At 45.0% G+C, this 22,753-nt stretch overlaps 1 protein-coding gene and 1 long non-coding RNA gene across 3 annotated transcripts; one reads left to right on the plus strand and one right to left on the minus strand.

Moving 5' to 3' along the window:
- Positions 1 to 3,754: 3,754 nt before the first annotated feature.
- LOC122165857 lies at positions 3,755 to 16,336 on the minus strand. Of its 2 annotated transcripts, XR_006170614.1 has the most exons (3): positions 11,242 to 11,611; positions 5,992 to 10,965; positions 3,755 to 5,775 (listed from the first exon to the last, which is right to left on the minus strand). It is a non-coding gene; the product is annotated as an uncharacterized LOC122165857 (long non-coding RNA). The 2 variants fall into 2 exon arrangements; XR_006170613.1 differs by having other exon boundaries at positions 3,755 to 10,965; positions 11,242 to 16,336.
- HNF1A (HNF1 homeobox A) lies at positions 7,107 to 21,910 on the plus strand. Its single transcript, XM_042829221.1, has 10 exons — positions 7,107 to 7,717; positions 14,530 to 14,729; positions 15,557 to 15,743; positions 16,025 to 16,263; positions 16,417 to 16,574; positions 18,304 to 18,505; positions 19,865 to 20,056; positions 20,314 to 20,435; positions 20,714 to 20,855; positions 20,968 to 21,910. Exons 1-10 carry the CDS (start codon positions 7,383 to 7,385, stop codon positions 21,093 to 21,095), a joined length of 1,905 nt encoding a protein of 634 aa, XP_042685155.1. The 5' UTR covers positions 7,107 to 7,382; the 3' UTR covers positions 21,096 to 21,910.
- The last annotated feature ends 843 nt before the right edge of the window (positions 21,911 to 22,753 follow it).

The raw sequence follows: 22,753 nt of genomic DNA on the forward strand, positions 1-22,753 counted from the left end.
GGGGGGGGGGGCGGTGCGCGGCATCACGTGCCCACAACACGCTCACGTGCCGCCGCCGCGCGCACGCGCGGGGAGAGAACTCGAGGCCGCGGGGGGTGATGGTGGTTGCGGTTGTCGGGCCCGGCCGCGCCGCGACCGTACGGGCGAGCAGGTAATGGTGAAGGCTGGGAAAGGGGCGGGGAGCCGCCTCGTCCAGCCCGAGAAAGGGCTGTGCTGTGCTCTGGAGCTAAGGATGGGCTTTGTGCCGAGGCTTTGGGTTGTGCCGAAAGAGGAGCAGGTGGTAAACGCAAGGGATCCGGTAAGGTGGCTCTTAAATTCGAGCATTAAACGGAGCGTGAATTTCCCAGAAATGTGCCTTGGGCTGCTTTGCCCCAGCTCTACTGGGTCGGTTTCCACATCAGGAAAGAGGGAACCGCAGTGCGCGCACACGTTGCACGGAGGGAACGCCTGGTACCTCGCTTCAGCTGCTCTCAGTAAGTTGGTGCTGCGCCTTGGAGGCTTCTCTGCTCCGTTTGTATTTGAAACGTGGTTAAGTGCTGCTCTGGAGGTGGAAGGAAGTCCCGTTCTCCCCGTTCTGTTTTCGGTAGGGTTCTTGCAGTGGTCCTACAGCTTTGGGATGCTGGCATGCAGCTCCACGCAGCCCTTCAGCCTCGGGGGCAGGAAGGACGTCAGAGCTACTGCCATGATCAATGCTAAGAAAAATACGCTCGAAATTGGATTTATCAGCTGTGGGGGGAATACCAAAAGCACGGTAACCAACAGGCTCACTGGCTCCCCAATGGCTGCACTGTTAGATAGGAGTCCAAGCATCTGCTCCCAGCCTGGCTCAGGTTGGGCTAACTTGCGAGATGTTCTCCTCTGTTTGACCTCCTCTCTTTGCTCCCCCAGCTCACCCACCACCGCGCTGCCCATCTCTGTACGCATTAAACTCTGCCGTGTGGTGCAAGGACAGCAGGATGAGTCACAGAGCCTTGAGCTGGAGGGAGCAGTGCCCAGCTGACCCCTCTGGTGGAGCTCATTGTTTCTCCTCTCCCCCTCCCCAATCTCAAACTAGGAAATAAGACAAGCTCAGACTTCCACAATAGAGAAATCTTGCTTTTCCTTCCTTGTCCCAGCAGTGCAACATGTCGTAACAATTAGAAAGCTGATAAATAATTTGAAATCTTCCCTCTGCTGTGATGCAATTCCAGGATAAGGATATTCATCCCTTTTCAGTGATTATGATACAATGAATGCAAAAGAAAAAACCTCTCCCATCTTTTGAATCGATGCAGAGGAAGATAAACAAGTGTTTCAACCTTGTCTTGATACTCAACTTCCCCCCCCCCACGTTGTAAAACAGCACTGGCATCTATAAAGCAACAATGTTCCTGCTTATTGAAATCCTTCCAATTTCTATCTTGCAACATTTACAGCACATTAATTTGACACCAGTGACTTTTAGCTGGTGAGCTACTGAAGTATGATTTTTTTTTTCCAGCGTCTCAGGGTTGGTGCATAAACTACTACAGGATCTTGCAAGCTTGGTCTATCGTTACATTAGAGTAGCTGGATGAATTCACAGGAGAAACGTTCTCCTTGCAGACACAGCACCTGCATTACTCTAAAGGGGAGCACAGCCTGCATCCCCCCAGATCATTTTCTCATCATCTCTTTTGTATGTGCTTGCTTTGGACCTACAGGGGAGCTTTACTCTGAATTTCAGTGAGAATGTACTCTGACATTACAAAGCCCTTCCAAAACAGCTGTTCTGTCTGGTGCCTTTGATATAGACTGATGCACTGCTTTGACCTGTCAAAGTATTTCAAAACTAGCAGCAACCAAAAATATTGTATTTTCTTTTATGTAGCTCTCAGAGCACAGACGGGAAAGTATGGTGGAGAATCAGATCAAAGGACTGGCTGCAAAGTCCTCACCTCCTAAAGGCTTAAATGGCGTTATCCTACTCTGCCTTTATGCTTTTATAATGGAGGTGGAAAGAAAGCCAGAATAGATTCATGTAGATTCACTTCACCTTTCAGGAGAAGATATAATAAGTAAAGCTGTCAACCCTGCGTGGCTTTGGAAGGAACAAATGGCATGGAAATGAGTAAAAAGGGAATGAAAAAAATTAAGAGATCCAGTTTTGACAGTGTAGCTCAGAGCTATGTTAGGTTATTCTGCTTGTAAGATCCTCATGGGATTCCCCTTGATAAAAAATAATTAAAACATGCTCTGACCAGTATATGACATGATTCTCTTCACTACCACCTAGTGGGAAACTCCTTCATTAACTGAGCTCCACAGCTGTTCCTATTCTCAAAGATCCTCACCCTGATGATGGAGGCTGTGTGTAAGTGAAGGGGGAACTGACAGATGAATGAGAAGGACGCTGTCCTGATTCTCTGTACCAGAATAAGAATTGTAAAGAGAGAGATCACCTCTAATTTAAGGCCATTGGGTCCTAAGGCATTGTCACACCAGAACTCCCCGCTCTGCATCCACTGTAGTTCTTAATGGCTGCTACAGCTCAGCCTCAGCATCACCAAGAATCCCAAAATTTAAACACAGCCTTTGGTCATAAAGAGCAAAACATTCATTCTTCTGAATGCAACTGCGTCCTGCCAGCAGTGATAAGGAGGAACTTGTTAGGCTGTTCCTGTGTCACAGTCACAACAGAGCACTGCCCTCTTAAAATCTTCTGATTGTACTCTTAATTATAATTTAATATAGGGAAGGAGGAAAAAAAAAAAAAAACAAAAAAAAAAAACCTTCTTTGTAAAGTCACATTTTCAATGGTGTTACTATTCATATTTACAACAAAGATTACTCAATTAAAGCATTAAATGTGTATAATTGGGAACATTAACACGATGTATTCGAGTGAGTCCTTTCCCACTGAGATACCCAGGGTTTGCACCAACACTGAAATCTGTGTTGAAACCCTCTGGAAGCAACACAAACAGCAATTACCTTGGATTGCTCACAGTCCTGGGTACCACGTGGGACTGAGCTCCCGGGGCGCAAATTAGAATCGGTTTTGTCATTTGCATTCTTTTTTTTTCCAACCGTGGAAATAGGAGTGAACACTGTAATAACAACTCTCAGATTTCACAGAGGTGATGTTAAATGCCATCCAGGCCAATGAAGCATTTAGCAGTCTCAGCAGGAAGAAGAGTAAAATGGTAAAGAATTACTAGGAGAACCACTTCTCTGCATCTCTTTTGCCAGTGATAATGTTCCCACCGCATTCACAGCCCCATACAAGCTTGCTCTGCTAGCATTTCTTTCATTCCCTTTGTGTTCCTTGAAGTCACATTGGGCTGCCTTTATCTTAGCCAATTACTGTATTTTTCATCAGGAACACTTAAGGATGGATATAACTCAGCACATGAAAACAAAGGTAACAGTCGTACTGATACTAGAATTCAGGCTTTGGGCGTCTACTGTCTGCTCTCCATTCCGTTCCCAGTACCCTACTGTCTATTACTTGGGTTTTTCCCTGGTGTAATAAGGAAAATACAGACTAATAAGTCTAAATAATAAGAAAATCCTACTGTATACCCATTTATACTTTCATGCAGCAGCTGTCAGTATTAAGTAGTCCACAGTTCAATTACTCTATTAAATGCAGCAGAGAAAGATTACGTTGGAACAGTTAATGGAGGAAGACTGGAGGAAGTGGGCACATCCTTACCTAAAATGGCCTAGACTGTCTGTAATTCAGGAGCAGTGAAGAAAAACATAACTGAAAAACATATAACAGTGCAAAGCATTCAAGCATGTTTAAAGAGTCTTTATTATTGTAGAATGGAATTGTACAATGGCCTGGGTTGAAAAGGACCACAATTATCATCTAGTTTCAACCCCCCTGCTATGTGCAGGGAAATTATCTTTATTATTTATTATGTTTGTCATTAAAATAAAATAGAAATCAGACTTTTTGTGATTACTAATTGATAAGTTTCTCAAATGTGCATCTAAACCAATTTGTTACTAAAACATTATTCACAAGCCTGCTGTTACTGCTGGCCAGTTTAGTGTAGTAGAGCTGCTTATGTCTTATCATTGGAGCACTGAACTTAAGGAAAAGCAAGCAATTTTGCAGCAAGAAATTCAAAAGCAGGTACTGCAAACAAGAGAAGAATGAGCAAAATCATTCGGTGTTTCCAAACTCAAAGAGCTGGCCCTGCCACAACCACCAGGATGATCACCTCAGTCTGAGTAATTTAAGAATCAAGTCACAGCCCAGCAAATTGTTGCAATTAAGGAAATCAACACATACTAAACACTGGTAATAAATGAAAATGAGTAAAGCAAAACAAACTCCTTGTCTTTCAAATGCTCATTCTCAATGCAAAATCTGTGAGGTGCAATTTAGTTACAGGAGTATATTGTTTGGGTTACAGCACTCTACTATTTACTTTCTGCTCTGCTACTAGAACTGGAATCCAGCCTTAAAGCTTTGCTGTTACCCACCTTGGCCTCTGCTATCCTTAATACCTCACGCCTCCCAGCAGCATGTTATGGAAATGGTAAAAACCTGAGAAATACCATATTGCAATCTGTTGTGTCAGTGCATAAAATAGGAGTGCTAGGTAATACATGGCAGCAGTCTCCTCTTTTTTTTCCCAAGTGCACGGTCTGATTGCTCATAATTTGGAACTCTGAAGAAACACTATAAAGATCACTAGTTTTCCTGCACTGGAGAACCTGAAATACTGAACGGAGCCTCAAACCATTCACTAACACGGGCTGGTGAGTTACAGCGAAGGTAAAGGTGATGATGGAGTTGTTTAAAGAACGCTTACTTCTTTGTTGTTTACGTGCCTATAGTTTAGAGTGTTAAAGTGATGGAGAAGACTTACCCCCTTTCCAGTACTTGAATAGATTCCATATTCAGCTCAGGATTCTCCACGTGGCATCCAGCCGTAGCATTCAGTGAGGTCCCAACCTACAAGCAGACGTTCATTTCTGTTTTCACAGTCTTCAAATCCCACTGGCTTCAAGACAGGCTGTTCTAAAAGCCTCTGCAGCTGGAGGTCTGCAGGGTGCACAGAATCAAGGCAGAAGGCTTCTGGGTGTATAAGGAATCCTTCAAACCACACAATATAGGCAGATCATTTGTTGTTACGTTTTCTTCTCTTTACAGTTCCCTTGGCAGACTGATGGTTATGTCTGAACTCGGGGCTGTGTGTCCCCCACCCCCAAAGCACACAGCAAGCACGTACACTCACAGAACTCAGAGCAGGCAACCTTTTAAATAAGAATGGTAACAGTGTCCATCTTAGTTTAAATAAAAGAAATCATCATACCACAGAAAAAGATAAGTAACGTTGTGTGACAGAATCTTTGTCATTCATTGCAGGAGACCTGAATCTGTTGTCCTCACTCATAAAATCCTTGAATTCTAAGGATGCATCATGAATAAACTATGTATTGTGGTTGGATGCTGTACCTGCCATGCACAATTACTACTATTGGCCAGTATTGTTGGCATGTCTACTAGGTTGGGCATGAGCAAAATTGTAATTGGGAGTAAAATGCACACAAATTGTATCAAAGCATCAATAGGGGAATCTCAAATCTCACTGCTTCTTAAATGCTCTTTTTGTATTATAATAAATATGAATCTTTGAAACTAAAGACAAGTTTTTATGTGTTCACACTCGAGTTTCTTACATCGTTTTAACATGGACTCCAAAAGTTTACTTCTTTTTAGCCTTTTGTAGCCACCTGAGTTGTTTTAACATGCTGCAGCAAGAGGAACGGGTGGTACCTGGGTGTAGATGCCATCTGAAACAAAAGGTGACAGTTAGCAACAGCCCTGGCTGGGAAGGTCAGCCCAGCAGCCCAAGCACATCTTGCTGAGCCTGGAGGAAGGAGGGGGTCTCATCTGGAAAACACTCTGCCCTTCAGCTGCTGACTTGGCCCCTTGTCACAGGCGCCTGGAGAGCATGAAGGAAGAATGGGAGCCCAGATCATTCTGCAGCACTGTGTTGGAATACTTACTGCTTTTGAGACTGTTCTGTTGGGCTCCCCTTCGCTTGAGATTGGTGGAAGCGATATAAAACAAGGTGAGTGGCTGCCCATAGGAAACTTCCAATAAAACAACAGTTTTAAGTCTTCCTGTTGATCACGTAAGAAGGAACCATTTACAAGATGCTCACACACCATCAAATCCATGCCAAGTTATTTCCTAATTCTTCAAAATGGATAAAATCATTCATATATTTTCAGACTGCAAAATATCATATAATGAAGATTCCATGAGAATTGCCCTAAATTTTTCCAGTGAAGTTACAGAGCATGTTTTCAGGATTCAAACAACAGGTGGGAGTAGAACATTAGAGCAGGGTTGGTATCAAGAGACGTAGGTGATAAATGGGAGCCAAAGCTGCCCAGAGCACTTCTCAGAAGCAGGGCAGCTGCAGATAGGGATTCTCAGCATGTACCAACACCCAGGGCTAGTCCCTACCATGTGCTTGAATCACAAGCTCAATGGGGCAAGCAGTATCTGAATTACGTGTGTACACAGCTTTTTCTCATCAATTCAGCAATAAACGTAGCAAGTTCTTCTGGCAAGTGCTGATGTTTGCATATTAAGGTACCCAGCAAGCCAAAGGCAAAAGAAAAAAAAAAAAATCATTTAAGACTCAATGCTCTGCCACAGAAGTCAGCAGGAGCTCCAGAACATCCTGCGGGTCTTGGGAACGCTCAAACCAACCCAGTGGTCACTCGTCTCTGCTGGAGGGCTGTACAAAGGCAAACCAAGCTGCCGAGGCAGTATTTTTGCAGCCCAAAGCTCTCAGCAAGAGCTGAGAGTAGCTCAACCCACCACAGCTAGAGCTCAGAGTAGGCTCTGCAACCTTCCAACATTGGCGAACGCAACTCTTCCTCGTACGTACTCTACCTCTTCCTTCTCTAAAATGAATGGGGCCAAAAGTAAGCCTTGTTTTTCCACTCTTGTTCTCTTCGTTTTCTTTCCATGGCTTACTTTTCCATGCTGGCAGACCTTCTATCCCTTCATTTTCCTCTCTCCGCTTCCCTCCCTTTCCCCCTCCCCCTGCTTTCTCTCCCTCTGCACTTTGTGAACTGCTGCTGCAGTGCTGAAGTCCAAAGTTCAGTAACTTGCTAAGCACACAGATAAATATGAACCTTGGAGAATTTACCAATGTAAACAGATAGCCAAGGGTCCCTTTATCAGCACTGGCTCAGGACAGTCGTGGGGGGTCCAAAGTGGCTCAATTTTGTATTTTGTTTTTTTTGGGGGGGCGTAAAGGCGGGAGGCTGCGCTGTGCCCGCTGCTGACAGTCGGGCGTGTTACCTCAGGAACATGGTGTAGGGAAGCTGGAAGCAGGATAACGTGGAACTCAAACCCAAAGAACTGCAGCCTGAAGACCATGGTCTCGAAGCTGAGCCATCTTCAAGTGGAGCTGCTGGGAGCGCTGCTGGAGTCGGGGCTAACCAAGGAGACCCTGATCAAGGCACTGAGCGAAGTGGAACCCTACATGCTCCAGAGTGAAAGTCAGCATGCTATCAATGCCCTGCAGACAGAGAAAGGGGAGTCCTGCCCCGAAATCCCCAATCTCCCCAATGGAATGGGGGAAACCAGGTTGTCGGAAGATGAAACCTCTGATGACGGGGAGGAATTTACCCCTCCGATAATGAAGGAGCTGGAAAACTTGAGCCCTGAGGAGGCTGCTCACCAGAAGGCTGTGGTGGAAAGACTATTACAGTAAGGAAATAATTTGCTGCTCCTCTTTGCTGCTCTTTCTTGCATTCTCCCGCTAAGTCTCTTTTCCTTACCTTTTATGCTCAGCGTGCTCACAACTGATCTAGCTGCAGAGTTCCATCCATGCCCGACTATCCCCCGAGAACACTCCCCATACTCTTACAGATGCTCAAACTTTCTCTTTTAATTTCACTTCAAATGCATAAAGGGAGCCACGAAGCCCGATTACGAGTTTGAAACGCTTGTATCATCAGGCTCGAGAACAGTTCGTGGGCTGCGTAAGTTGCATCTTTGACTAAATGTTAGTTTCCGCCATTTATACTTTTATTGGATTCAGGATTTCAGTCATCAAGGAAAGAAAAAATAATATCTGGTCACACTCTTAACAGGTATCATGTTAGCCAGTGACTTGATGGTAAAGTGAAGCTGTGAAGTTTCCCTGCTAATTTTAAGGTGATAAATATTTTTAACTTTACTGCTCTTTGAAGTATTGATGATCAAAGACAAACCAGGGAACTTCTCATCCCATGAGTGCTTAGTAATCCTGACTTCAGTGGAGATTTTCTTGTAGAAAGCACACAAATCAAATACCTGCAGTGAGGCAGAACCCACTGCTTCTACCATCCGCTCTCTGTCACAGCCATAAAGTAGATATGCAGCAACAACTGCAGGTTTTACACCCACACTATTTTGCCTTTGCATACACGCATTTTTAATAGCAAAAGACAGGCAGAGCTCCCTAACCACTAAGTCTTGTGACAGAGAAACATTCACTGGAGTTACCATTTGGCATTCTTCATGGGACAATATTTCTGTGGGCAAAGAGATTTGCCCAATAAGGATCATGTCCATCCAAGCAGTCTGGCACCTCAGAAGCAGAATCTGCCCATCTGTTTTGGGGGGTGGACATTCTGAAATCTCAAGCTAACAGAAAATCCAAGACATAGCAATGACCTGCACCTAAAATCTTCACTAAAACTGAAACACAGTTAGAGAATTTCTCAGGCATTGCTGTCTCCCTCCTCTTCACATGCAAACAAAATAAATATTAAAGGTAACAACAAGAAGCAAAACATCAAATCTCACCAGAAAGGCCAAAGCCAGAAAAACAGCAGGTCAGAGTTAGCACTCACCATAAGTACTTAGGAGATGGAAGATGGCGGACTGTGAGCTGAGACAGCTGCATCCAACAGAGGTAAATTCACTGGATCAGCTCTTACCCGGGTGGGGAAAACACTCCCAATAATTCAGTCTTCTTTTGGGGCCAGTCTCTCTTTCTTCTCTTCTGCTCTTCCATCTCTGTTACACCTTTTAGCCTCCTTTGTTCCCCTTACCTTTCTCTCCCTCATTCTTTGGACCTATTCCCTCTTCTCTCCTCAGTTTTGTCTCTGCTGCCAATCCTCCCCTTTTTAATGTCTTCCTAGCTAATTTTTCTCTCCCTTCCATGCATTTCCTTCCCCTCACCCTTGCCTCCTTCTCATCTCCCTGAGTCTGCGTACAGGTCTTGGGGTAGTTTGAGACCAGTGGCACCGGGCGGGCCCTGGCTAGTTACTAATTATCCAGTGGCTTTATTATTTCTCTTTTGTCTTATAAATTTATAGATGAAAAGCCCCTGATAAGCCTTTTGATCATTAACTTCCGATCAGGTATCTGTCCACAAGAGAGACCATGGAAGCTGAAGAGGAGCTCCTGGCTTTGCCCCATTTTCTTTAATGAATGGGTGAAGCAGGACTTCAGTTCTATCGCCTGTGGTCTGAGAACAGGCTCATGTATGGAGGGAATTCCTTCCTGCCAACTTCACTTTAGTACAATTTCTGGTTTCTGACCATCTCTGCCTTCCTAGGTGCTTGCTACTGTTTTCTCTTGTGCATGTTATCCGGCTCAGCACAAGACTTACTTCCCTTGCAAACCTGTGACATTAATGGTTTCTGGCCAACAGTCCCACATCTCTCTGCAGACAGTCAGTTGAGTAATACTGCCCTTCTACAGAGATTCTGTGTCTTACCTAAAACCGTAAGAGGGTAGAGAAAAGGATAGGTGAGAACCAGAGTCTCCTAAGCCTTACCCTGGGTTGTAATTGCAAAGCTTTGTTCTGAACCTCAGAGCCCACATTCATCAATCCCAAGTACCACAGGACAGAGCAATGCACCAGGAGTCCAAAAAGTTAGAAGAGTATTTATGGAGGAATATAATAGATTAAAACTATTCAAGGTAAAGTGAAAACACTGGGAAGTCTGTATTGTCAAGTATCACATTGTATAGATCTTTGATCAGAAAATATATTCAAAGCAATTTTATGTTTGAGAATCTATTCCAACTATCTGAACCAATATCAGGGCTTGATAATGTCTAAGCAGTTGTTGCTTACTAAAGCTTTTTCTTTGTTTTTAAGAATAAACCTTTCCATTAACAGATGCCAAAAGGTAACGTCCTTAAAATAATATTGTAATTACAGACAGGACAGAAGAATCTGTAATAGGAATTACTCTATAATAGAAATTACTTCTAGCAATGAATAAAAGGAAGGAAGGCAAGAAATCTCCAAGCCCAGGTATTCCCAGTAGAACTTCAATGATTGCGAAACTACCTATTTCAGCATCTACACAAGGATTTCACGTCAAGAAATCAGATGGAGGCTCTTTCACCTTCAGAAAGAACTTTCTTCAGGCTAACAATCCCTGGCCTGATATTGTAGACCACATTTGAACAGAGAGATTGACTTGTGGGCAGCTACAGGCAATACAAGCAAGTCTTTGTGGTAACTGCAAGTATCACTCTTTTAGTAGTACCAGAGGGAGTCCATTGCTAGGCTTCCCAGGAGATGGAAAGGAAAAGTGACAGCACCAAGAGACCCAACACATCCTCACAGGACCACTGAAGTTGGAAGCGTGGTTTTAGAAGCACAGAACAAAGCTGAGTAAGCTAGGAATTAGACAAGAGACTTCTACACAACTGGGTGATCCTATGGGCACCTATTCCATTTTGTCCCTGCAGAAAACAACGGATAAAGGCAGTTCAGACTAACGCTTCTGTAGTGAGGAGTTGACATTTCATCATTTCATCCCTAAATGTCTCATTGATCTTCCATAAATTCGCAATCTGAGCAACAACATTCCTTCCAGATCACCCTACAGAGAGGAAGAACAGCCTGGTATTACCTACAGAAGGCAAGAGAGAGGCATCCTTGGGAGCAGGGACAGATCGAGTTACTGCACGTCCAGAGAATGGCGAGAGGTTTAGCAGCAGTTCACCTGTAGGGCAAGGAGCAAAATGCCATTAGGAAAGAGAGAAATGGAGATAAGCAACAGGTTTCCCCTAGAGGCAGGGTCAAAAGCATGCCTTCCTTGAGGGAAAAAAGAAAAGCCATGATAAAGAGTCAATATCTTCCTCACGTAAACTGTCTTCGAGTTGCTGTAACGGGGGAAAGCTGAGATGAAGCTGCCACACCCCTTCCATTTCCACATATAAACCAAGATGAGGCGAACCAGGCCAAGTTCATCAGAAAGGAAGCCTGTCCATGGTCTTACCTTCCCTGCTCTCTGCCCAGCACGGCTCCAGGTGTGCACTGGCATCAGTGAGGGCTTCTAGTAACCTCTGCGTAAGTGAGCTCTGGTCCAAACAGCGATTCAGAACCTACAAAGGATTCTCTTGCCTGAGAATCTGAGAACAAGAAAGAAGGAAAGGAGAAATAGAGGGAAAAAATGGGGAAGAAGAAGGGAAAGAAAGGAACAAAGGAAAAAGAAGGAAAATTCAAGAAGAGTGAAGGAAAGAGAATGTCCCCCGAATGTTACATCTCCAGCTCTCTGGAATGGGTTTTCTTTAATGCTAACAACTTGATATTTACTTTCCATTTAAATTTGAGATGTTGCTATAAATTATCAACCAGCCTCTTGTTCCCTTTGAGTTTATAACTAACTACCTGGGTTACTTATTGTTCAGGTAACAAAAGGGAGGTGAAAACGCCCTTAAAAAGTGACCTCAAAACTAAGAAAATGGGAAGCTGGAATGGAGAGAAGACCCAGGCCCCTGTGGCTGACAGGAGTCAGGGAGAGGGGCCATGCTCAGAAGCTGAAAGCAGGACTGAAAGCAGGACTGAAGGCTGAAAGCAAGATTTGGGAAGTAAGCATTACGTGGAACAATTTCCAGGAAGAACTTAACATCTCCAAAGCAAGAATGGGATGGAGAGGTAGCTTCTATTTGGGAAGAACGAAGATTAAAAAAGCAGAAAACGGGCTTGCAGGTAGAAGAGAGCTTGAGTGAGGCACACCCAGTTCTAACTCACCGTGGAAGTGAGATTTTAGCACAGCTAAACAGGAAAACTGACAGTCAGTGACAGTCCTACCACTGCTGAAGGAATTAAGGTTTACCTTATGATGTGTGTGACAACGATGCAGTCTCCGCAGGTGGAACTGAGCATCTGGGCAACAGCTCCTTTCAGGGTTCAGCTGAGCAGCTGCCATTGCTTGTTCTGTGATGTAGTCCAGGGCCAAAATAAATTGCTGCACTGATATTACAGCCCACGTTTTGATGATGTACAGAGTAGTTTGGATTACACACAACTATCTTATGAAATTATACTGTGGTAAGATTTCCCTGCAGTGTTTTCCCTTACAGAACCCGCTCTGCTTTGTCTCAAAATAAAACAAACAAACAGAAAAGAAAGCACAAGGCTTTGAACTACAGTGAAAAAAAGACTCTTGGATTCTTCCCTCTTTGTTCCTACCACAAAGAAGCAAGGATCTCGACAGGGAAGACAGAAGTGACTCACCATCAGCCTGCAGGAAGGAAATCAATATGTAACAGTGGTTTCCATCAGTAATGACACAGTCCCTCCTTTCCCCATCTGAGCCAGAGCTCAAATCTGAGAGAAGAGATCACAAGTAGGAGCCTTTTCTGTATAGAGACGTGTGTAACAAATTCAAGGCACATGTGCTGGCTGGAACATATCACAAACACTGAGGGAGGAAAGACACCGAAGATGGAAAAGCTCTGCAAATTCAGCCCAATTTGAGGCTTCTGAAAAGACGTAGTTAAGGGAGTAGGCTAGAAGATTGAAGCTCTGTAAGCAAGTGTACCATCATAGCAGAGAAGCAAATGGTCCTAATTTAAGAAAACAGATTCTTCAGAGAGCTGTAACCAACCCTGCTTCCGCCATACATACAATGGCAGCAGAGCTTGCTCCTTGGACTACCCAGCCACTGTGAAAGGCTGTGAAGGGAACAGAGATAAGGGTATTTGCACTGAGAGAACAGGTGTGGACTTTGTCCTGCTTATCACTTTGCAGCCTCTGGCAACCTATTGAATCAACAAAGCCTCCAACAGTACAGCTGTTGCCAGTTGCTCAGATCTCTGTATTCTTGCAACACATCACCCATAATATTAGAAATATTTTTTCATCCCCGTTGCTCCTTTGATGCTGGTGTTAGATGCAGCACCACTGTACTTCTACAGTGTGCAAACCTTCTCCACCAGATATCCTGCATACAAAAACAGAAGGATGCTTTGTTAAAACTGAACCAGAATCTTTTCCATAGACGCTCCTGAGTTGGTTGGTTCTAGACTGCCTGTTTTTCCATCTTTCTATTTTTACTGTAATTTTCAGCCTCAGTGAAACTGACAAACACAAAGAAGTCGCAGTCAAAGTCACGTTGTCTGTTCTCACAAGTTCATAGAATGCCTCAGCTTGGAAGGGACCTTAAAGATCATCTAGCTTTAATTCCCCTGCTGTGGGCAAGGCACCCACTAGATGAGGCTGGGCCCCATCCAAACTGGCACTGAACGCCTCCTTAGGAACAGTTGTGGATGTTCTAATCAGAGGTCTTAATCAGAGATTCACGTTCATTATAAAATCTCAAATCAGATTAGCTTCAAGTTTTCCTCCAGTTGTTACCCCAAAGGAGAGTGGCAATAGGAGGAATAGGTTGCCTGTTCTTTATAGCAAGTAGGAGTCTGAGTGGATCTAGATGTTAATCAGATGTTAATAATGCAAGGCTGATGCACATAATGCCAGATTGCTTGGTGTATACATATTACATGCATAGCTGTCCTCTGACAGTATGATGAAAGCCTGTTTTCACTGCCTGAATCTCTGCCATGTTTCTCATCCCTGACAAGATTAAGGGCATGAGCTAGGTTCAGCATAGTAACACAGTGAATCTGCCTTGGAAAAATGAATTGCACCTATCCCAAGCACTTATGCCTTAAAGAGGATAGAGAAGAAAAGTAAGTAGAGAATGGCAAGATAGTTGTCATCTCTGAAAAATAGATACCTGTAGTCGTAACATATCCAGCTGAATGCTGAGATCCAGTGTCACTTCTCTCCCCACCGCATTATTCACTAGCAGCAAAAAATGTTTTATTACTTCCCAGCAGAAAGGGATGTACATTCCTTGTCTGTGTCACTTGTCAGCACCTTCTATCATTTACAGATGGCAGTTGCCTGAACAGAGCAGGGCAAAGCCTTGCATAAAAATAAGCACAGATGGCAAAGACTGCTGCCATGTTTTTGGAAAGTTCCCCTGATAGCCAAAGATGGCTCTTTCTAAGGGGAGATCAAAGTGCCTACAGAGAGCTGCTTAAAGGAAGCTAGATACATCTTTTCCACCTAATTTCTGACAGATGCTGTGCCCTGGCCACACTGAGAACAGCTCTCCTTTCTCCAGCCAGTTAACACCCCTGCCTCACCACATGCAGTGGTGCTGACTGATATGCATGGTGCACCTAGGGAAGCACCAGTGCACCTCCTTGGAATGCGGGTCTGCCGAGTGCAGGTGCTACAGAGTGCTCTCCTGAGAAGTATTTTCTGCTCCTTCCAGAGAGGATCCCTGGCGGGTAGCAAAGATGGTGAAATCCTACCTCCAACAGCACAACATCCCTCAGCGCGAGGTGGTGGACACGACTGGTCTGAACCAATCCCACCTCTCACAACACCTCAACAAGGGCACTCCCATGAAGACCCAAAAAAGGGCAGCCCTTTACACCTGGTACGTCCGCAAGCAGCGAGAGGTGGCCCAGCGTAAGTACAGCAGTAACTGTTCTGCAGTTTCCAACTTCATAAAAGCCTCTGCTCTCCCTTGCTGATCCTTACTGCACATTTCTATCAAGGAAAAAAATGCAGGAAAAGCCATTTCTGGAAGCAAGCTTAGAGAAATCCATGTCAGTATTCAGTAAAGTGAACCTAACCGCACATGGAAAAATGCCCCATCACAAAACAGCCTGCAGTTACCCACTCCACCCATCATGTTGCTAAAGAGATGCAAACTAACATTATTCATTTGCCATTGGAGCTTGAAATCCATCCTCACACTAAAACAGTGTGCCTGACACATCACAGACATTTTTCAGGCATTTCTGTCTGAGCACCAGGCTGGTACAATTTTCAGCTAAAGCAACAGTTCCCCTAGCTGCAAAAAGCAGCAAACTATTGTACTTGCTGTAACACTGCTGGCTATCACCTCACGCTCCAGGCCCTCTCTATACAGACACCCACTGGCAACCCATCACTGCAGCATGCAGTTCTATATTCAAGAACCTGTCTGCAATCTCTCACTTAACTTTGTATTCATGAGTTGCAATTGAAACAAGACTGTCAGCCTCTGGGTTGTTCTGAAGAGCAGGACCCCAATCATACTTACTCTCAAGCCTCCCACATCTGTTTTCACTTCCCCAGGGTGGGAGCTGAGATGCAATGCAAGTAAGAGAAGGGGTAGGTCACCACAGTCCTGCTAGGAACATCTTAACTGTTTTAGCAGATTACGGAACTTGATTTCTGCCCCTTCTAGATTCAGCCCTCTGTTTCCCATGACATTTCCTCTAAACTCCCTTGCCCTTTTGTGCCTGCAGAATTCACACATGCTGGTCAGGGGATCTTGACAGAGGAGCCCATGGGAGATGATCTGCCCACCAAGAAGGGACGAAGAAATCGCTTTAAATGGGGTCCTGCCTCACAACAGATTCTGTTCCAAGCCTACGAGAGACAGAAGAACCCCAGCAAAGAAGAGAGAGAGGCACTGGTGGAAGAGTGCAACAGGTAAAGAAGGGTGCCTGGATCTGAAGAATCGGAGCAGGGCCTCTGCATGCTTGGTGTGCCAAGGCCCACATGAAGCAGGCTTGTGGCATCAGCCACATTTGAATCGAGACTCGTGAGCATTCCTTTTGCTAAGGATGCAGTAATGCCCCACATCTTGCTGTACCCAGCAGGATCCTCCCCTGTGGTGTGTAAGACCGCCGTCACTTTGGGGTTGCACACGTACTGCGTGCCTTTGACCGAAGCAGACTCAGCAAAACTCTTTTTGTGCTTTCTCCTAACAGAGCAGAATGTATTCAGAGAGGCGTTTCCCCATCTCAGGCCCAGGGTCTGGGCTCAAACCTGGTGACCGAGGTGCGAGTTTACAACTGGTTTGCCAACCGCAGGAAGGAGGAGGCCTTCCGGCACAAGCTGGCCATGGACAACTTCAGCGGGCCGCAGCCCACCTCTGCTCCCCCTCTCACTCCTCACAACTCCTCCTCCCTTCAGCCGCCTCCTGCTCTCTCACCCACCAAAGTTCACGGTAAGAAGCAACCGGAGGGAGATCTGAAAGGGAGACAGCAAACCCGGCCCTTGACCTAAATGCCCAGAGACCAGCGTCCACAAATGCAACCGAGCTTAGCACTTGGTGAAGTGACTCGGTTTTAACACAGAGTTTCCCCCTGTTGTGATGCAGGAGTGAGGTACAACCAGCAGCCAGCCAGCGAGGCAGAGTCCTCCAGCAGCAACCACCACGGGAACAGCTCCATGGTGACCACCCAAACCATCCTGCATCAGGTTTCTCCCCCTGGGCTGGAGCCCAGCCAGAACCTGCTGAGCACAGACACCAAGCTGGTAAGTGACGTACACCAGAGTCCTGGCGACTAGAAGGTGGCCACAGGGGAGACGCTTCAGAAATGGTATTTCCTAGAATGCCCTTTAAAACAGCCATATTACAGATAGAGGACAACTGCCTTGCACTGACTTTGCAATATGAGAACTCTGGGGATACCCGTGTGCTCCAGACTGATGGGGGTTGGGATGACACGGAAGCACAGGCATTTTTTAATACTAACCCAAACAACCTGTTGTGGAAAAACAAGCAAACAGCACAACCAACACCAAAAGAACACAGCTCCAAGTGTGACATGATTTGACTTCCTTCCTCCCAGGAGGCTCTTTTCTCATCTCCCTTTCCCCAGTCACACTCATCACCTCTCTCATTTGAACACTGCATATCCCAAAAGAGTTGAGCAGATCCAATGAGATTAACAGATGAGAGAACAGTTACACCACTGAGACATGTACTGGATGTCCACACTGCAGCAACCTGCCTTCCTCAAAGCAAGTTTCCTTCTTTCCTTCCTTCCTTCCTTAAAAAAAAGAAAAAACAAACCAATTACTCTTTCCACTTAACTAGCAATTGAGCATTAGGGCAGCATGACTTGTCAGCTTCAGTTTCCACGTGCTCCCTTGCTAACAGGGTTGGCAGCAGTTTGCATTAGTGCACATTGGCCCATGGCAAAGATAAGTTCACCATAAATCAGTTTGATTTAAATCTCTGTTTTCCTATTTTCTCCTCAAAGAGTAAAGTCTTGCATGAGATGCTGAAAGTCTTCTAAAGCCATCTTCTAGAGCTGGTATTTGTTTGATAATTTGTCCCACCATTTAACCTGCTGGTGCTTGCTCTTAGTAAAGCATTCTTACAGATTTTTTTCTGAGGGGGAAAGAAAAAGTATAGTATAAATCACTGAAATTTCTCCATCAGCCAATTTATCTGAATGCCTTTTTGCCGTTCCACAATATTCCAGCTATAGATCTCTACAGGGCCTTGCAAGTTCAAACCCCATCAGAGCACAGAGAGGTGATGTGCTTCATTTCAGAGGTCAAGAAAACAGTCCAGTTATCAGATTTCTTGGTGTCTCAAGGTCACAGCCTAAATCAGCAAGACATCCAAGCACAGAATTTGTCCAACAGATATGCTCCCCCTTTAACAGCAAGGAACTGTTAACGTAGCCTGAAGAAAATATTTTACGAGGAAAAAAAGAACAACTAAGGAATATTTTCAGCAAGCCCTTTAAAATCTTAATCTGAAAACTGGCCACAAAAAGACACTCGCTGAGAGGAAGGGAAATTAAAGGCACTTCTCAGAGGAAGCAGTGAACAAGGAAAGAGGAACTCCTTGTTCCTTGTGAACTCCTTGTGAACAAGGAAAGAGGATTCTGTAGTGAATTCCTTCCGAATTTCTCTGGGCACAGCCCTCTTCCCTCAGTTGTGAAGCAGAGGACAAACTTTCCCTTCAAAGGGAGTGCAGTGGGACTGACCTCATCTGTGTTTGTACAGCCCTCATAGTCTTTAAGTACGAAAGAACTATAAGAGCAAGGATTTCCTCTTCATATTTCAACACCTGACCTTTGCTGGTTAATTGATGAGTATGAGAAAACAGAAAGACTGCAGACAAGCAAAGGTGAAGTCTTTCCAGTTAGCAAGGGGTCAAGGGCAGGCAGGGAGAGGTTGCTGACAGCTTTGGGACTCTCCACACTCAGCTTGCAGATGGCTTTTCCACTGTCCTTCTCTCACACAGATCTCAGCTCCCGGAGGAACTCTGCCCCCCGTCAGCACCCTGACTGCCCTGCACAGCCTAGAGCAAAACCCCCATGCGCTGGGCCAGCAAACTCAGAACCTCATCATGGCCTCACTGCCCGGCGTGATGGCAATCGGAGCTGGTGAGACCTCATCCCTGGCGCCTGCATTCACCAACACCGGCGGCTCCACCCTGGTAATAGGTGAGCAGTGTGCTTGGGGGGTTGTTGGCTCTGGTAACTCTGCCCATCAGGACTCTGGTGCAGAGCTACAGAGAATTACCTCCCTCACCCTCAGAGATAAAAGCACTGATTTGGCACTGAGACGCACCTGGGGAAATGGCCACAAACACTAAGGATCTTCAACTGCACTACTGACAAGGACCCGTGAAATTAAGGGACAGACATCCTTATTCATGTTAGAATCCAGTCACACAGAAACTCAAGTCTTGAGAGCAAGGGATTCTGTGATCTATTCCTACGCCAATGGTTTTTTTTCTACTGCTGTGCATCTTCCCAAATATAAACATAATGCCAGCTTTCAGTTAAGGGAATTTAAGCATGTTCACAGTGAAAGACAAAACATCCTGTTCTACTTCCTGCAAAAAGCACATGCAGTCATCACTCTTTTTTTTTTTTTTTTTTTTTTTTTTTTTTTTTACTTTTTTTAAATTTTTTTAATTTTTTTTACCTCAACAGTTTTTCTGGACTGCTATCAGATTTCTTTTCACTCCAGGAAAAACCAACTGCCAAAATGCATCTCATTAGAGAAAGGAGAATAAAATGTGTGCTCTCTTCTTACCCTTTCTTCTCTGGAAGAAAGAGGTCCTGTTTGTCAACAACCATGAACCAATTTCCACGTCCCAATTTATAGCCAACATTATGATATTGATTCCAATTCTGTGCTAGCCAAGAAGAAGAATAATTAAAAGAGATTTCCACAGTGTAAACATTCTCTCAGTGCTAGAGAGGCTTGATGAATAGGGTGTAGGAACACACCCTACATATCCAGGAATATGGTACAGACAGAGATGAGTACTGATGAGTGAAACCTTCTGCCTTTCTCACTGGTTCAAATTCCAGAATTCAGCAGCCCAAACAAAATGAGCTTAAACTTCATTCCGTGTGGCTGGGCAGCTGCAGCACAGTCATCTGTTACCTACAACTTAATATAAAAGGAAAGAATAAAGGAATGAGACACTGAGATGTTGCCCTGAGTTCACTTCTGAGCGAGGACTCCCCAGTGGAAATCTACATCATGTTATCACTTAAGTGGGAAGCGATCTGTACTGGTACAACAGGAGGCACTGCAGGAACAAACACAGGAAGTCGGAGGAGCTTTTTATAGTAGCTGCCTGCATTATTCCTTTTGCACTTACCTGCTTCATTTTCATAGGCATGAAATCTACTCCCAGTCACAGCAAACAAAGGGGTTTCCTGCAAAGCAGAATCTGATCCCACTGCTCCGACAGAACTGCTGTGACTGCTTCAGAGGCTCCTGTTGCAGAGCAGCCGCTCCTCCCATAGCGTGCAGCGCCGCTGTCATCACTCCTTGTTTTTCAGGCCTGACTTCAACCCAGCCCCAGAGTGTACCTGTGATAAACAGCATGGGGAGCAGCCTCACCACCCTGCAGCCAGTCCAGTTCTCCCAGCAGCTGCACCCGTCCTACCAGCAGCCCCTCATGCAGCAGGTCCAGAGCCACATCAACCAGAGCCCCTTCATGGCTACCATGGCCCAGATACAGAACCCCCATGGTAAGAGTGCAAACTCATTTGCTCATACAAAACAAAACACTTTGTTCTGGAGCATTTGCTGGCTCTGAAACTTAATTGCTATAATTATGAAATTATTTTCCTCTTGCATTCATCCTCCTGCCCCTCCGTTCCCAGTATTTCAGAGACAGGCAGCAGGTCTGCGCACACAAAGAGAGAAACTCAGCCAAACCAACCTCACGCAAAGCTCCAGCTCCCACATGATCTTGTTGGGTTTTTATTTTTTTTTTTGTGTACAGCTCTCTACGGCCCCAAGTCTGAAGTGGCCCAGTACACACATACAGGCCTCCTCCCACAAACCATGGTGATAACAGACACAGCCAATCTCAGCGCGCTGACTAACCTGACACCAACTAAACAGGTAACAGCCTTAGCACGTGTGTCCCCCCCACCTTACAGCTGCATCAGTCTGCTGGGAGCTCCTTGCTTCTCAAAGAGCTTTTGGGTGTGTGGTCAATGCCATCCCAGCAGAACGATCTCATCTCCTTGCCTTGCTGGAGACACTAGAGCAAGCTTCTCACTGCACCATCAAGGATTTAATCTCCTTGGAAACAGCACCTGCTCATTCTTTCTAATCCTCTTCCCCCACGTCTGTTAGTAGGGATGAAGAAACCAGGCTCTGTTAACTCTTTTCTCCAGGCATTCACATCTGACTCAGAAACCCACACAGACTCTGGGATCCATACACCAGTATCACAGGCACCAGCGATACACCTACAGAACCAAGACACAACCATCCAGCACCTTCAGTCTGGTCCTCGCCTCACCTCAAGCCCTGCTGGTAAGAGGAGCAGCCACTTGCTCTCTTAAACCATATATTGCAAATAGGTGCACGTGTGAGGAGGGGACTGCACTGGCTATTTGTACTTAACTTCTACCTGTGCTTTTAACAGTGTCCTCCAGCAGCCTGGTGCTGTACCAGAGCTCTGACTCCACCAACAGCCACAGTCAGCTGCTGCCATCCACCCATAACGTCATTGAGACCTTCATCTCCACGCAGATGGCATCCTCCACTCAGTAACACCAAGACAACCACCCAAAGGGAGCTGCCAGGACAAGGCATAAGGCACAACTCCAACTGTGTTTGCCGTCACCGTCACCACTGCCTTCCACTGGAAGGAATGGTTGCTGCAGTCAGCCAACCTCCAGCCCCTACTGCCTCATAAATCCCTCATTCAGCTGCCTCCAGAAGAGATGGCTCAGGCTCAGAGCAGGAGCTATGGAACAGTGGTGCCGGCACTGATAGGATCTACAGACCCCCAAAACCAAACCCAACCCCACGAGCCAGCCTAGAATGACCAGACATCCTAGTGGATGCTGAAGGAGTGCTATAAAGTCAGAGATCTGACTGGAATACAGCAAAAAAATGCCAAGATGTATGTGGAACTTTGGTTCTGCTCACCTTCACTAGGTTGGACCTGTACAAACCTGCCTACACCAAAGTAAGCCATGCAGAAAAGAGAAAAATTGAGCTGTCAAAAAAGGGACACCATCTTTAAAGCACTCGCCTCCTCCTTTGATGTAAGGAAACCTGAATTGGAATTATGAGAGATAATATCAACTTGGAGGCAAGAGTGAGAACCTGGCTTCTGACTTTGCAATGAAAGTCACCAAGAAACTGGATCAGGAATGGCTCAGCAAAAACCTGTCAGTACAAGATCATGGACTACAAGCTGTAAACCCCTTAATTAACTACAAAATCCCAAACATTCTCAGTTCAAAATGACCTACTCTAAAATCATGCTATCCTAGTGGAAATGGCTTGGTTACTTTTTTTTTTAATATATATAGCTCTGCTTTGTTTTAAATGCAGAAATTAAAGTTTAACAGCAGCAAGGAGACTTCAGCTCTCTGCATTAACCACGTGGATGCTCATCTCACACGTTCTGCTGAGCGACCCAGGGGTGGCGTTCCCCACAGGTCCCTGACACTGCACAACATGCAGCAGGGCTCCATGCTCCACAGACAGCAGTAGTTCCCTCAGTTCTCTGTAACAATGCCAACTTGGATGGATGTTATAGAACACTGTTCACTCCTGCCTTCCCTGTAGGATAGATTCTGTAGTTCCTGATATGAAAATAATTCCCCTGGAGTCGAAAAGCCTTCTTTGCACTAAATGAAAACTTTCTACATACATAATTCCTCCTCTAATTATTCCCCTCTTCTTTATCTACTCTGAATTTTTATATCACTGACATGGCATACGAAAAGCCCCAGTTAACATGTTTTTGCCATTGTGATAAGGGCTGTTCTTGCTACTGTGAGCAGGACAGTAGAACATGCTCAAGATTCTGAACAGATTAAGATACATGGAACAATTAAAAAACAGTGAACTCTTTGGTTATCATGCCTGGAAATTTCACTATTGCAGATAACATAACACATAACAGTTTGTGCCTGCAAGAGCTTCCTCTAGATACCACCAAGCACCAGAAATTAATTTTGGTAACTAGGTTCTCCAAGGAATTCTATGCAAGGATGATTTCCTAATCGCCCACGTGCATTACTTGCAAATCAATTTTAACTTCCATTCACAAAAAGCAGAAACAAAAAAACATATAAAACAAGGCAAAAAATGTTATGCATTTGACATTCGAGGTGCTAGCTTCAGTACAGTGAAGCTTTAACTGGCCATAAAACAAATAATTTTGGTCAGGTCCAGATTACTTCCAAGCCAAT

The sequence above is a fragment of the Centrocercus urophasianus genome, unplaced genomic scaffold, assembly GCF_019232065.1.
Source record: "Centrocercus urophasianus isolate 14NV4802_14NV808 unplaced genomic scaffold, USGS_Curo_1.0 seq_30, whole genome shotgun sequence".
Taxonomy (NCBI): domain Eukaryota; kingdom Metazoa; phylum Chordata; class Aves; order Galliformes; family Phasianidae; genus Centrocercus; species Centrocercus urophasianus.

Excerpts from the sequence above, each read along its gene's own strand:
- HNF1A (XM_042829221.1), top strand. The coding sequence starts at position 7,383 with ATGGTCTCGAAGCTGAGCCATCTTCAAGTGGAGCTGCTGGGAGCGCTG. Across the intron at positions 7,718-14,529 it reads GTGGTGGAAAGACTATTACA|AGAGGATCCCTGGCGGGTAG; the intron begins GTAAGGAAATAA and ends TGCTCCTTCCAG. Across the intron at positions 14,730-15,556 it reads GCAGCGAGAGGTGGCCCAGC|AATTCACACATGCTGGTCAG; the intron begins GTAAGTACAGCA and ends TTGTGCCTGCAG.